The sequence below is a fragment of the Podarcis melisellensis genome (assembly GCF_964234715.1).
Source record: "Podarcis melisellensis genome assembly, chromosome: 9".
NCBI classification, from domain to species: domain Eukaryota; kingdom Metazoa; phylum Chordata; class Lepidosauria; order Squamata; family Lacertidae; genus Podarcis; species Podarcis melisellensis.
In genome coordinates, this window is record NC_138541.1 from 76,935,645 (window position 1) to 76,948,800 (window position 13,156).

Below are 13,156 nucleotides of genomic sequence, written 5' to 3' on the forward strand. Positions count from 1 at the left end.
CTTTCAATACCTCTGAGCTTGACTTGCTGCATCGAAGATAATGCCTGGTTCATTTAGGACATTAATTTTAATTAACTGGTTTGTTTAATGAAGCAGCCCTACTTATAAGGTATCTGGATGTGGTGACATTACCACCTAATATCACTAATAAATTTCGAAAGTTTTCCTCAAAGTGTCTTACCAGTTTTTCATTTTCTATGCCTGCCTGCCTACCTACCTATATGAATCTACACCCCGACACCTTGGCTGACACAAAATGCAAAGGGAGATACTGGGTCAGCCACATTGTTATGCTGACACCAGCCAGGATAAAATGCCACCTTCTGGATCATGCAGCATGCTCTTGGCTGGGTGATGTGCTGATAGGACAATTGTGTGGATGATCCGCAAGTGGAACAAGTTCCATGCGATCTATACTTCTAGGAATCTGTTTAATTCTTGAACCAGACACTCAAAAATTTATCTGGACTTGAAAAAAGCTATAGTGCAAAAATGTGGAGAGCTTCACCAAGGGCTTCATTATTATAAATTGTATTTCTTTCCATTGCTAATAGTTTTCATAGCCCAGATTCATTAACACTGGGTGTTGTTTTGGGCTGTGGTCAGAAATCTTTGGAACCACTTCAATGGAGCAGTTCTGCTGATTTCAGTTAGACCATTCTGCTGGATGCGATTCTATTGATCACAGATATTTAATTAAATTTCTTGCCACTTCAAAGCAAACAATAAAACAAAAAGATCAGGAGGGTATATTGCTTTTTAAGCACCATTTCAAAAACTGTCCTCATGCAGTAGGAAACTATCATTCTGATGCCTTCAAAATTTACCTTCCTGCTGTCTTGATCACAACTACTGCTGTCATCATCTGATTTTCTTGACGCTAGACAATAAAAAGAATTTCCAGAGTAAAAATAGCATTTTGGTTTGTTTGGTTTTTAAAGCGCATTCTGCAAACAACAACAGCTTATATAAACAAACCTGCAAAAAGAGGGTTATGAAATGCTACATTTGTCAGTAATTATGAAATTAATATAAGGGCCGGTATACTAGCAAGCATCCAGGCCTTGTGTTATAGAGATGGGGGAGACATCCATGGCTAAATAAACTGAGCTACTTCCCCCCCATTGGAAAGAAGCTTGGCTTATTCATGAGTCATAACCAAATTCCCCCTTCATAGCACCACATCCCCCAATTCTCTTCCATGTACCCCCCAGTCCCTCCCCAAGCACTTCCATCTGTTTCCATCTGCAGCCAAAGCTAGACAGTTGGCTTACACTGGGTAACATCTAGAAATAAAGGAAGTATGTGTAGCATAAATTAAACAATTGTTTCACTTTTCCCACCAAGTGGCAGGAATCTGAAGGTGGCTTCCCTGTTGATTATTGGAGGCTTGTGGTACCTTTTGGAATAAACCACTACTTAGAAATGTACAGTTTGTGCAGGGTGGGGTGGGGAAGAGGAGAGAAAACAGACAAATCCTATTCATTAAAAACAAAGCAGCTGTTTTTCAGGAGCCAGGATGTAGCTGGAGAATGCAAACCTAAGTGTGGCTTCTAATGGCAGTCAAGGCTTAAAATCATGCCTTTCCAGCTCTCAGCTGCATACTGTAGGTGTAAATTGCATATATGTGGAAGCAGGGAAATCTCCCAGGAGATGTATGCTTATACATAGCCTAAATGGAGCACATCAGACTTGCTGAACTTAATGGGTTGTTGTTGGTGTTTAGTCGTTTAGTCGTGTCCGACTCTTCGTGACCCCATGGACCAGAGCACGCCAGGCACCTCTGTCCTCCACTGCCTCCCGCAGTTTGGTCAAACTCATGCAGGTAACCTCGAAAACACTATCCAACCATCTCGTCCTCTGTCGTCCCCTTCTCCTTGTGCCCTCCATCTTTCCCAACATCAGGGTCTTTTCCAGGGGGGTCTTCTCTTCTCATGAGGTGGCCAAAGTACTGGAGCCTCAGCTTCACAATCTGTCCTTCCAGTGAGCACTCCGGGTTGATTTCCTTCAGTATGGAGGTTCTTGCAGTCCATGGGACTCTCAAGACTCTTCTCCAGCACCATAATTAAAAAGCATCAATTCTTCGGCGATCAGCCTTCTTTATGGTCCAGCTCTCACTTCCATACATCACTACTGGGAAAACCATAGCTTTAACGATACGAACCTTTGTTGGCAAGAACTTAATGGGACTACTTGTGAATAAATATGTGCAGTTGCACATCTCCATGCTAAAAGACACATGAAACATGGTATCTTTTTCTATCATATCTTTCTAGTCATTCTATAGGAAATCTATTGCTATGGCCACAAACTCTATTTTTTGTTAGGTGGACCAGTATTCATAATCTCATCAGAGTTAACCTCATAAATAACACTGTGGAGCACATGGTGAGGAAAGTCTTGCAGTGTTTTATCCCCACAAATACTGTCTATCGATCGATCACATAAATGTCAGTAAGTTTAAAGTCCTCCCTGAATCAGCATTAGATCTAATGGAATAATTGTCCAGTCCATGTTGCAGCCTTACTGTGGAAGTAATTCCACATTAAACAACACAGACAAGTCTCTTTGTACAACACAATAGCTGAAATGCTTGGAAAATTCAGCCTAGCAGGAAATAATTCCTGGAAATGCCACATGACTGGAACAAATGGTTATTTCTGTGACACCAGGAACTGGAACTAACCAAAAGAAATTGAGAATCTAGCATATGGCTTATCTTAAGCTTTAAATTTGGCACAAAAGAATTAAGCAGAACTCTCTTCTCAAGGTGAAATCATTCCTGCCCCCACTCTTAATGCAACAGGAGATGAACTCTTATGGACTTCCAGGGCAGATTATGTAGTAGAGGAAGAAAACAAAAAGCTTTATAGGTCATTTGAAAAGAGAGTCTGTGCCTCTCAACTCCACAGATAGTAAATGTTTTGAAAGACAAAGTACATTCACATGCTAAATTCTAAACTAATTTTCACAATCCTAAAACTTGCTTAATGTAACATAAAAGAAGGAGAGTCTTAGCTACATAAAGCAGACCATCAATACCCAGTCTTTCAGAAGTTTCTCATTCTGGTTTTAAAATGTAGCTGCACTGTTAGTGAAAGAATCTTTTTTTGCTGTCCTATTCTCCTGCCCCCAAGTTCTGTTGCAAGGTCTTTAAAGTTGGCTCTGCATTTGCTAGCTTTAATTCTTAGAAGATTTGTGCAACTTGTTTTGGGATTTATTCAGAACAAATGACTGTTTCCATGGATCTTTACAGAAAAATGGACTTTGTTTTCTTCAACAAGACATATTTTAGGTCTAATAGAGCTAGCTTTTCAGTTCTCTGTTTACATACAAATAACTCCATGTACTCAGTGTTCCTTTTGTGCTTTGAGACAGCAATCTGGTCTGCATATCTGGTCCTGTGAATGAATTTTCTCTCTGTAGTAAATATGGTGGTTAACTCATGTATGTAAATATGAAGCATTATTGGTATTATTTATTAAATTTATATATGACCCTTCATCCCTTGTGAGAAAGGCCAGCCGTCAGGGCTGATGAGACTTGTAGCCAAACAACATCTGGGGACCCAAGGTTGAGAAAGACTACTCTAGAGTCAATGGTCAAGGAATAAAACACAATTTTGAGGCAGCTAGAAATTGCTATCAGGTCCATCAGGGCTACAATAAATTATTGGCTTGTGTAGAACTGCTGCACTGTAGTTGAGGTTTCTCTGAAACATGCTGCTAGTTCCATCTCTGACCTCAAGACTTCAGTTCTGGCTGTTACGTGATTCTGTACCTGTTGTGTTCCCCTCTCCCTGGAATGACACTAAATCCTCTATGGGAAGGATTTAGACAGGAAAAAGTCAGAAGAGGAAGATTAAATGTTCCTACCCCAATTGTACTTTCCCAAGTAAATTAGCAGGTCCCATCCCCGATTTCCACCATGGCTGCCTTGAAATAACAGCAGGAGATACTGATGTTTACCTGAGCTCTAATTCACCGGCAACATCCTTCTCTGTTGACATGATCTGGGTTGATTCAAAACTGACAGCATGTCATAACCACAACTTTGGAAGCCTATGCTCCCAATAACTGGAATACTCAAAAGCAGATGCGATGCAATGCGATGGAAATGTCTCACAATATGTCATCTAATCCAGTTTCATAAACATACTGCAATGGATTCTTATCCTTTTATGACAATGCATGATTTAGCCATCTTGAGTGCATCCAGTTCAAATTCCCACAACTGATTAACTGTTTCTTGTGGTAACTGTCACCAGTTGATGCATTGGGGGCTGAACCGCTCTTGTTCTGTGTTACAGAAAGGCAGTGTTGGTTTCAGACTTAATAATGCTTAGAGCAAACCCACTGAAATCAATGGGATCTAAGCTAGTCATTAATTTCAAGGGGTTTACTTGTTGAAGCATGATTAAACCTGGATCCAAGCCACCAACTCTAACATAAATAATGTGTCTTCACTTCCCTCATTTTTAAAAGCTGTCTTCATTTTCCAGAGGTTTAGCAATTGCTTTGAATCTGCCCTAAATCCTTCCCTATGTCTTTCAGCCATGTGTGTGCCCTACACTTGGGATTAATATTTAGATCACACTAACCTCCTTACAGTAATTTATTGGGTGCTATAGCAAAATATATAAACACTTTTATGTCTCCAACAATAAAGCCTTGTTGGCATTCGTCTGTCTTGAGAGACAATGAAGTGCGTCTCTGGGGGTGAAGTCAAAACACTCCATGGATGTGAGCCCCACAGCATACAAGCCTGAGCAGTGTGTATGGAAGTCCTGGGCTGCCCAGATTACAAGACTCCCCTCTCTGCCTCGCAGGGGAGAAAGGAAAGCAATGCGTTTGGAAACAGGTTGGCTGCAGGAGTTGCCAGAAGGAGGCATACAAGGTGCCATCCAACTGTCCTAGGGACTCAGATTTGTGTAGGGTTTGCTCCTTAGTCTTTTCTCCTCCTGAAGATATCCCACAAAGCAGCAGAGCTTTTGCAGAGTTTTCCTTTTCCTAGATGGGCTACCTTCCTAGGCTGACAAGCCCCATCTGCCCCTCACTTCCTTTTGCAGTATGAGCAGAAACCGCCTTCTTGACTGTTGGACCCACTGTTGGTCTTGTCTGCTCTATCTGCTCTATCTTCCCCTGTCTTCACATGCAGGGGAACTCCCTAACTCACCGAGGGTTTGAGACCCATCAGCTTCGCCATCTGGTTTAGCTGACCAGTTGAAGCCGTTTCTCAGGGTGCAGCTGCTGTCACATGCTGACAGCTCCTAGGAGCCTCAGGTGAGAGCTGAGTGCAGGGTCGGGACCAAAGGTGGAGCATGACATATCCCTACATCAGAGGGACTAACCATCCCCTAATGCTCCATAAACCACAGGGCAAATATCATGTAATTAGCTTTCTCTAGTATGTATTAGTTTTCAGATAAATGAAAAGAAGCACAGACTTTTATTCTCTTAGCACAATACACCTGCCTTGAATCTCTACGAATCCTGACAGACAGGTCACCAATGTGAATCTTCAGAATACCACATTATTATGTAAGGATAGGCTAAGAAGAAAATGGGGAGGAAGCAAACAGTGAGTGACCTCATTGGGATGTGTGGCTTATATGCAAGTTTTATCTGTGCCGCACAAGGCAAAAATCTAGCATGCGGAAAAGGTGGTGAATAATATAGAATTCAACAACTGATTAATGCATTTTGATGTTTGCCTCATAACTACAATGAACTTGCATTTTGGTAGAGAGTCTAAATATTCACTGGAGCTCCACTAATATTTTTCTACTTTAGTTAGAAATGCTGCTGACATCTCTGTCTTTACAAATCTGATGGTTCCAAGATAATACATTGTTATCTTTTGCACTATATGTATCTTCATATGTACCTGAGACATGCTCCCCCTTCATGTGCATGATTGATTTTGGAATAATCTGATGTGCATCTTTCCTGATCAAAGTTACCAATTAGCTCCACAAGACCCATTACAGCTTCAAGAGATCCACAAAAACAACGGGTTGTCCTGAGGCACAGGAACAACAAAAACATCCTTCCACCACCTTCCTATTAGGGGCTCCAGGGCTTGAAGAAGGACTTTGTGACCTGACTGAGAGACCTGCCTGAGGAAGTTATCCAAAACCCCGTGTGACACCATCTCTTTCTACGCATTGCTGGGACTAGTGGTGTGGCATTTATCTCTGAATTGGCCATATAATGAACCCAGTTTCCAGCAGTGATCAGGATACTTAAGTTGGAGGCTATGGCCTCACCGGCTATGCTAGGTTCCTGACTGGTGATCAAAGGGAGCCTCAGGTTCCCTCATGGTGCTTTCATGGGCCAGAGGATCCGAGTGCCTCCCACGCTACTGAACCAACCCCAAGAGCACAGGAAATGAACCAGGAAGAAAACACATGGAACACAGGGGAAGTGCCCATCTTTAGACCAGAGGCCTGGCCTAGTTCTCCACAAGGCAGCAAAGCCTAGAAGAGGCAGACTGGAGGAGAGATGCTTAGGAGGCCTCCATTCAGTTTCAACCCCGGCCAGAGCAAGTTGCTTGCTAGCACCTCTCCATAATGCTGCCCTGTCACGATTTCAGCTCACAGCCTTACCTCTAACAACTGACTTCCAGGACCCAGAGCTGGAGAACAACATCACCCTGTTTCAGATGCAAAGGCAGGGGGAGTGGTGAGCATCATGGCATCCAGCTCTGCCTTTGGCCTAGGCTCATTTGTCCCAGTATCTGAAATAAACCTATATATGTACCTTCCCTGCCAGCACACATTCATTTCTTTGAGCATAAGAGCTACTGACCCTGACACTTTCCTTGTCACCTTTTTTCAGCCTCTCACTGTTTTGTCAACAGCAGCATTTGTTGACAGTCATTTCCCCAATTCTTTTCACTTCCTCATGCGTGCCACATGATTTATTTATTTTTTTACACTTTAATCCCCATTAAGATGTTTGAAGATGTTTCCAGGCAAACCCTAAACTGCATTCTGTAGCAGAGAATTGCTAAGAATTGGCAGCAGAAACAGGATACCTCATAGAGGAATTAAAAGGCAATTTACGGTGCCATGACTGCAAAATATTTTACAGCAGGCACTGTTAAGAGAAAAGAGGGAAATATAAGCCAACAATCCAGGTGAATCCCACTAACAATGTACTGCACTGTTTTGCAAAAAGCACAAACAAACAAACAAAACCACCCTTGGAGGTGTAGGACACAATAGTGATGGATCTTTGGGAGACCAGCACCAGTGTCCGAGATTGCCCAGTAACAAAGAAGTAAGATCCCGTCTGCCTGGACATACATTCATGCAAGCGGAATAGTGATAGGAACAAATGAGCAGAGAGTGGTGGCACACACTCGGAGGTAAACATGCATAAGGAGGGAAAAGGACCTGGCTAGACCACACGGCAGCAGAGAAAAGCAGACTGTACCATGCTGTCTGTAGATAGGGGGTTTCCTATAGATGTTATCTTTTATTCCAGTGTCTGAGAAGAAGGAAAGAAAAAGAAGAAGACCCAAACAGTAAGCAAGCGGTTGAAATATGCTTCCTCTTTATCAAATACCTCCTCCACCACCCCAGATATTGAGTAATGTATTGCATAATTTTGAGCATATAAATAAATGAGACATTAGCATTGGCTTGGTTCCTAACTTCTTGCTGTGTTCATGGAAGGAGATTGGCACTCCTCAAAGGACTCCCTGTGTATACAGATTTCCTGACCATGGAGCAAAAAGTTAGGAATCAACTCAGCAACTCAGGATTTATTTATACGTGCAACCTTTCTGCAGTGTACTTAAGATGGCTGAGCAATGAATGCTCAATTCTTTCATATTTCTTTTTATGATAAAATGCATTTTTTAAAAATGGGCCATGTGGCTGAAATGTTCCCATATTCCTAATGTGGCTAAAGCCTTGTTCAGCTGTTAAAACTCACATGTAAAACCAAGATGTGAACAGACTCACCCCCAATGTCATACAGACCATGCATACAACATGAATATCTGCAGGGAGGTATCACGCGAAAGCTTCTGTCTGGATTGTTCAGACTTCCAGATTGTATGGAAAGTATACACAATACAATGTAAATATCTGGGAGACATGTCATCTGATATACTTTTGTAAGAGTTACCCATTCCTTTAAGAGAATTTAAAAGATTTAGCTATCTTTATGGTATCCAGTTCAGCCAGCCAGCATTAACATATAAATTACCAGCTCTGATCAATTTTTTCCAAACTTTTTTTTGCAGTAGCTTTAAGTCCTTAAAAAAAAAGTTTGTAAGTGACTCAGGGTTCCAGATGTCTCCCAGCTGATGTTCATGCTATATGTGAGGATGTGAGAGGGAGAAGCTACTCTTGTGCATTTAGCATGAGACGGATTAGTCAACACAGCTCCCTCTCTGCTCATGCGATGGTTTTACACACAAGTATAAGGCCTGAACAGGGCTTGGGGCTAAACTAGATGTGATGCATCAGATCTGATTGTTTTCTGTGTTTAAAGGTTGCCATGTCAGGCCCAGTTTGAAGTATTAAAGGCCAAACTAGAGATTATTTGAGCTCTCCCAACCAGAAATCTCCCAAAATTCTTTTCACTTTGTTCTTTGTAGGAAGCAAAGCGAGTGTGACTTAAATCAGGGAAGCTACGTGGTAAGAAAAGGTATCGCAGTGCTGCTGCCCCAATAAAAATTGGATTCCAGATGCTTGCAAGCAAAGGAAAAGATGGCTTGGATAGCAAAGGAAAATATTCCAGTTTGGCTCTTAATTTGATGGCCTAGAAAATTGTTGTTAATAGATGGAAATTAAGATTTGTATATTAGGCATAAAATGCAATTAAGTGTAGCATTAAATATTTTTGGTTTATATAAAAATAAAATTTGTTTGTCTATTGTTTATACACGCAAGCATTACAGATGATGGCAATTAAAGATTAGGACAAAGCAATGAATGCCTACCTGGGACATGGAAATGTCTAGGTGCTTGCTGATATAGCGATGATGAAGATTTGCTGTCTGAGCACATGGATAAGCTTGGAGTGCTTCGACCACTTTCGCTGCCTCCAAGAGGAAGAGCAAAACAAAAACAAAAAGCATATAAAACAAAAAAAATGGCAAGCAAAATAGATAAATAAATTCAAGCATAAAAGAAAAGCTTTTTCAAATGACTTCTTAATCCAACATTTCCTTTAAAAAAACAACAACCAACAATGGCTTAGGAAGCCCCAAATCATTTCAAACATCCCAGCAGCTTCTGATTCTGTAAGCATCTGCAATACTGCACTATGGCTCAAATATTAAAACCTATATAGGAAAGTATTTAAGATTTTGTACTTGTTAACAACTATGCTATGCAGAAGGGTAGGAAATGGCTTCACTAAAAGTTTAGCCCAACATCATTTGCACCACATACAGATCTGATCACCAGAGTTGCATCCTCTCCCCAAACGTACTGGGGTGGACCACATCAGCCTCCATGAATGTATGAAGCTAGCTGAGTGACAGCTATTCAAAGGAGTGGTGGCTCCCTAAACTCTCAAAGAAGGAGCTAGTCTGGGTCAAACATCTTGGAAGGAAGGGCTTGTCCACACTTTCACCTGACCTGAGTTTTCACTGGATTCTAGATCAGTTTCTTATCCCTGCTCTCAACCCACCGCCCACTTGATCCAGTTAAAGCTGCAGCATCATTGCTGAGGTGAAGAAATTCCTTACTGAGCTGCAAATTCACAAAGCATCAGTGAAGCATTTACTGAAGCTGGTAGGCAATGCATGCATGAGGCAAAGCTATCAGTGCTTATTAGAATAAGAAGGAAGATAAATTAAGAAATAACTGGACAAGGTTAAACCTTCGTGTAAAAGCCTGAGAGTACTATAGACTGAATGATTAGCTCTCATTATATTAAGCCTTCACCTTTTTCAATGAGCTCCCAGCTTTCCCCTCTTACCTCTCTTTTTTCTAGCCCCACCCCTAAATCCTGGCCCCACCCACCTTTATCTACGACAGGTAGTTTTATAGGGGCTTCCTACTTCCCTTCTCGCCTAGGATTATTTTATATGGATTTCGCTTTCCCTCCTTTGTTTTCGCTTAACTTTTTATTTTCAGTTTTAGCCATAGTCACCTTAGATTTGTGACATGTACGCTTCTTAGGTTTGTTACAAATTCCTTCCTGTTTATTATGTAAAAAAGGAATGCATTTTTAAAGTAAATTTTATTAACACTGTCTTAACTGAAACAGTGGGATTATTCTCTGCAAAATATTTTGTCTGCATTTTGATATTGCTTTTTGCCTGGCACCGGACATGATATTTTTCTCTTTTTAACGGTTCAGATTGAAAGGCTTCTCTTGTGACATTTGTTTTGAATTCTTTGAACCTGAAGTAAACAGACACGTGTAAATATATCAAAAATCGTCTCATTTCCACATATTGTCCCTCCATCTCCTTGCAGTTAATTAACTGCTTTTTCATAGAATAGTACAATATTACAGTTTTGGAAACAATGTAATGAACAGCTACACCCCAACAACTTTATTTACAAAACAAGCAAATCTTCAGAGTGTGGGAACACAGCTTTGCTGATGTAACTAGTCATAAATTCTACTTTGTCTCCCCTATAATCCCCTCTCGACCCTCTGATCTCCATACTATTTTATGTGTGTGTTGTATTATCAAGTCACGGATATATAATGCCATATTCCAGGTATTATGATGTAAAATGTATTATTTATTATGTATACATTCATTTCCTCTTTTCTTTCAAATCATCTTGTAACATGAACCAATTATCAGTGACATTTTTATGGCATTATAAAATAGCTGAGGAAACAAAAAAGTTCAAAAAAAGGGGGCGAGAAACCTAAGCTATTATTAAACAACCGAAAGCTGAATGGACATTCTAAATCCTACGCAACTGATGCTAATTTGGAGAAACCACTTTAGCATGGAAATAATGGGAGAACAATTATGGAAATTTATTGTCCCTAATTAATAATGAAATTTATTTGGGAGAGGACGTAGCACCTCGGGACTGGCCAAAGTTTTGTGGGCAGTCTGGAAGGACATAACCCTAGCTGTTGCTAAATCATTTATAGCTCCCCACTCTCAACCTGTAATCCCCCCCCCCCATCAGCTCTTTGAGGGGTTGGATTTGGTTCCCATTTCAATCCATTCTCCATCAAGGAGCTGCTTTCAGGTTCCTTATTGAGGGCATTCACAGAGCACTGGCCTCTGTGCGTACTCTCTGTTGGCTCAGAGCCACTGTGACAGTCTTCCACAACCTGGTGCCCTCCAGATGTTTCGGAGTGCAATTCCAATCAGCCCCAAGCAGCATGTCCATGTGGGAGGAGGGTAATGAGAGCTGTGGTCCAAAACATCTGGGCACCAAGTTGGCAAAGGCTGCAGTGTAGGTCAGTGAGATTATAAAGAGATGCGCCTCTTTCTAGATATACAGCCTATCAAATTTATCCAATTTCTGCTTTAGCCAGGGGACCCGCCACTCTTCCAATGAACATGAATTATATCTGTAAGATAGGAAAATCAGCCTTGGGTCAATTTTACTTCTATGGCTGAAGGTCAGAGTAGGGAGAAAGCTTGTAAAATTTGCTTCTGCTTTTTCCATCCTTTGCATAGGGACGAGATTTCATTTCATTTATTTTGGAGTTCTTTCTTTTGCCAATTTGATGCCACTTAAAACCGTATGTAAAAGGGAACATACGGTAATACGCTAATACCTCACTTTTACAAATAAATAGATGCTTTACTAGGAAAAGCGAGAGACAGAGAACCTGCCACCAGTACTGTGCAATGTGCAGCTGCAGCAGAGTGTTGAGCATGCATTAGGAAACTTTCTAAGTTCACACAAACTCCTGAAGCCCTTCTGCGTCTACCCATAGGGAATTCATTGAGATAGGTATTTCAAGGCAGATGCAGGTGATATACAAAGGGTTTCTTAAAGGGTTCTGCATACCAGTTCACAAGTAAATATATAAATTTAGGTACCTATTGTGTTCCTTTAATTTTGGAGCAACTGAATAACTAACTAACTCTCCTTAAAATGTAGAGAGTTAAAAGTTCTACATCCACCTCTAAGCAATGTAGGAAGATCCGGCCCCACCTCGGATCAGTATAAAAAGCCCAGGAGAAAATAGAGATAAAGTCTTCTATATTAGCTTTCATTCTGTTTCTTTATGTCTCTCCTTGCCCTCCCTCCCTAACTCCCTTTTCTGGTTGCTATGGACACTGATAGCTATAAACATCTTAGGATGCTTGAATATGATGTAACTCAGAATGGTTTGGGATGATTCACAGCTCACTCCCTCATTTACTCACATTTGCCTTTCCTCCACTCTTTCTAGGCATGGTCCGTGACTTAAAGCTCCATGTCCGAGGGTCCCTTTTTTGATCCAGAGTTCTCCCTGGGGGAAAACGCTCTTTAAAGTTCTGTCTGCAGCAAACTCAAATTGGTGTTTGCTCTGATTCAACTTTACAGAGCAGATTTTTGTGGGGAAAGCTCAGGCCAAAACCAAAAAACTAAACCACTTTGGCATGGAATATTAAAAGGGTCGACCTCTGCCGGACAAGAGCAGAGTAAAAGGTAAGAGGGAAAAGGCCTGTAGTTAAGTAGGAGTGCTGAGGGACGTTTAGGATGATAGATGCAAAAGGGCTAGGCTTTATTAGTGTTTATTTCTTTGTGGGGCATATTTTTTGTAATATTTCCATCCAATTCTTTATTTCCTTCATTTGTTTTTATTATTTCTTTACCCACAGTCCGAGCACTGGACATCTGCATTGACCTTCTGGGGATCTATTTGCTTTGTTTTCTATTTCTCTGCTGTTGCTGTGTGGATTGTGCTTCAATAAACTGTTTCAGCTGCAATTTTGTGTGTGTTATCTTTTCTACTGATTTAGCTTTACCCACCAGGACGCAATTTCAAAGGCAGAAATTTTACAGCCAGTAGGGGGTGGTAGCCACTGTCTTACGTGAGAGTGCAGTTCAGGGGCACCTGTGAGGTGGGTACTAAATGTGCCCTTGGGTGGGATGGTCATGTTCATTCACTCTCACATGAATGTCCCAATCTGGTCACTTTGTTCCCTATGTGCATGGCCTCACTTTCAAAGACCTCCCATGGTGATGAATGGGAAGGATGTGGCTCTGGGT

The 13,156-nt window shown here is 41.2% G+C and overlaps 1 protein-coding gene across 7 annotated transcripts in view; it reads right to left on the reverse strand.

Moving 5' to 3' along the window:
• ABLIM2 (actin binding LIM protein family member 2) overlaps positions 1-13,156 on the reverse strand; it is a 54,363-nt gene that overhangs the window by 10,453 nt on the left and 30,754 nt on the right. For 3 of the 7 annotated variants that reach the window (XR_014171782.1, XR_014171785.1, XM_081925646.1), the window contains 3 exons: positions 8,959-9,060; positions 7,440-7,493; positions 828-880 (listed from right to left, as the gene is read on the reverse strand). Coding sequence is in view for 1 of the 7 variants with exons in the window: in XM_081925646.1 (XP_081781772.1) it covers positions 828-880; positions 7,440-7,493; positions 8,959-9,060 (209 nt within the window). In the remaining 6 variants the exon portion in view is untranslated. The remainder of the gene's footprint in view (positions 1-827; positions 881-7,439; positions 7,494-8,958; positions 9,061-13,156) is intronic. The other 4 variants (XR_014171781.1, XR_014171784.1, XR_014171780.1 and 1 more) reach the window with 2 other exon arrangements.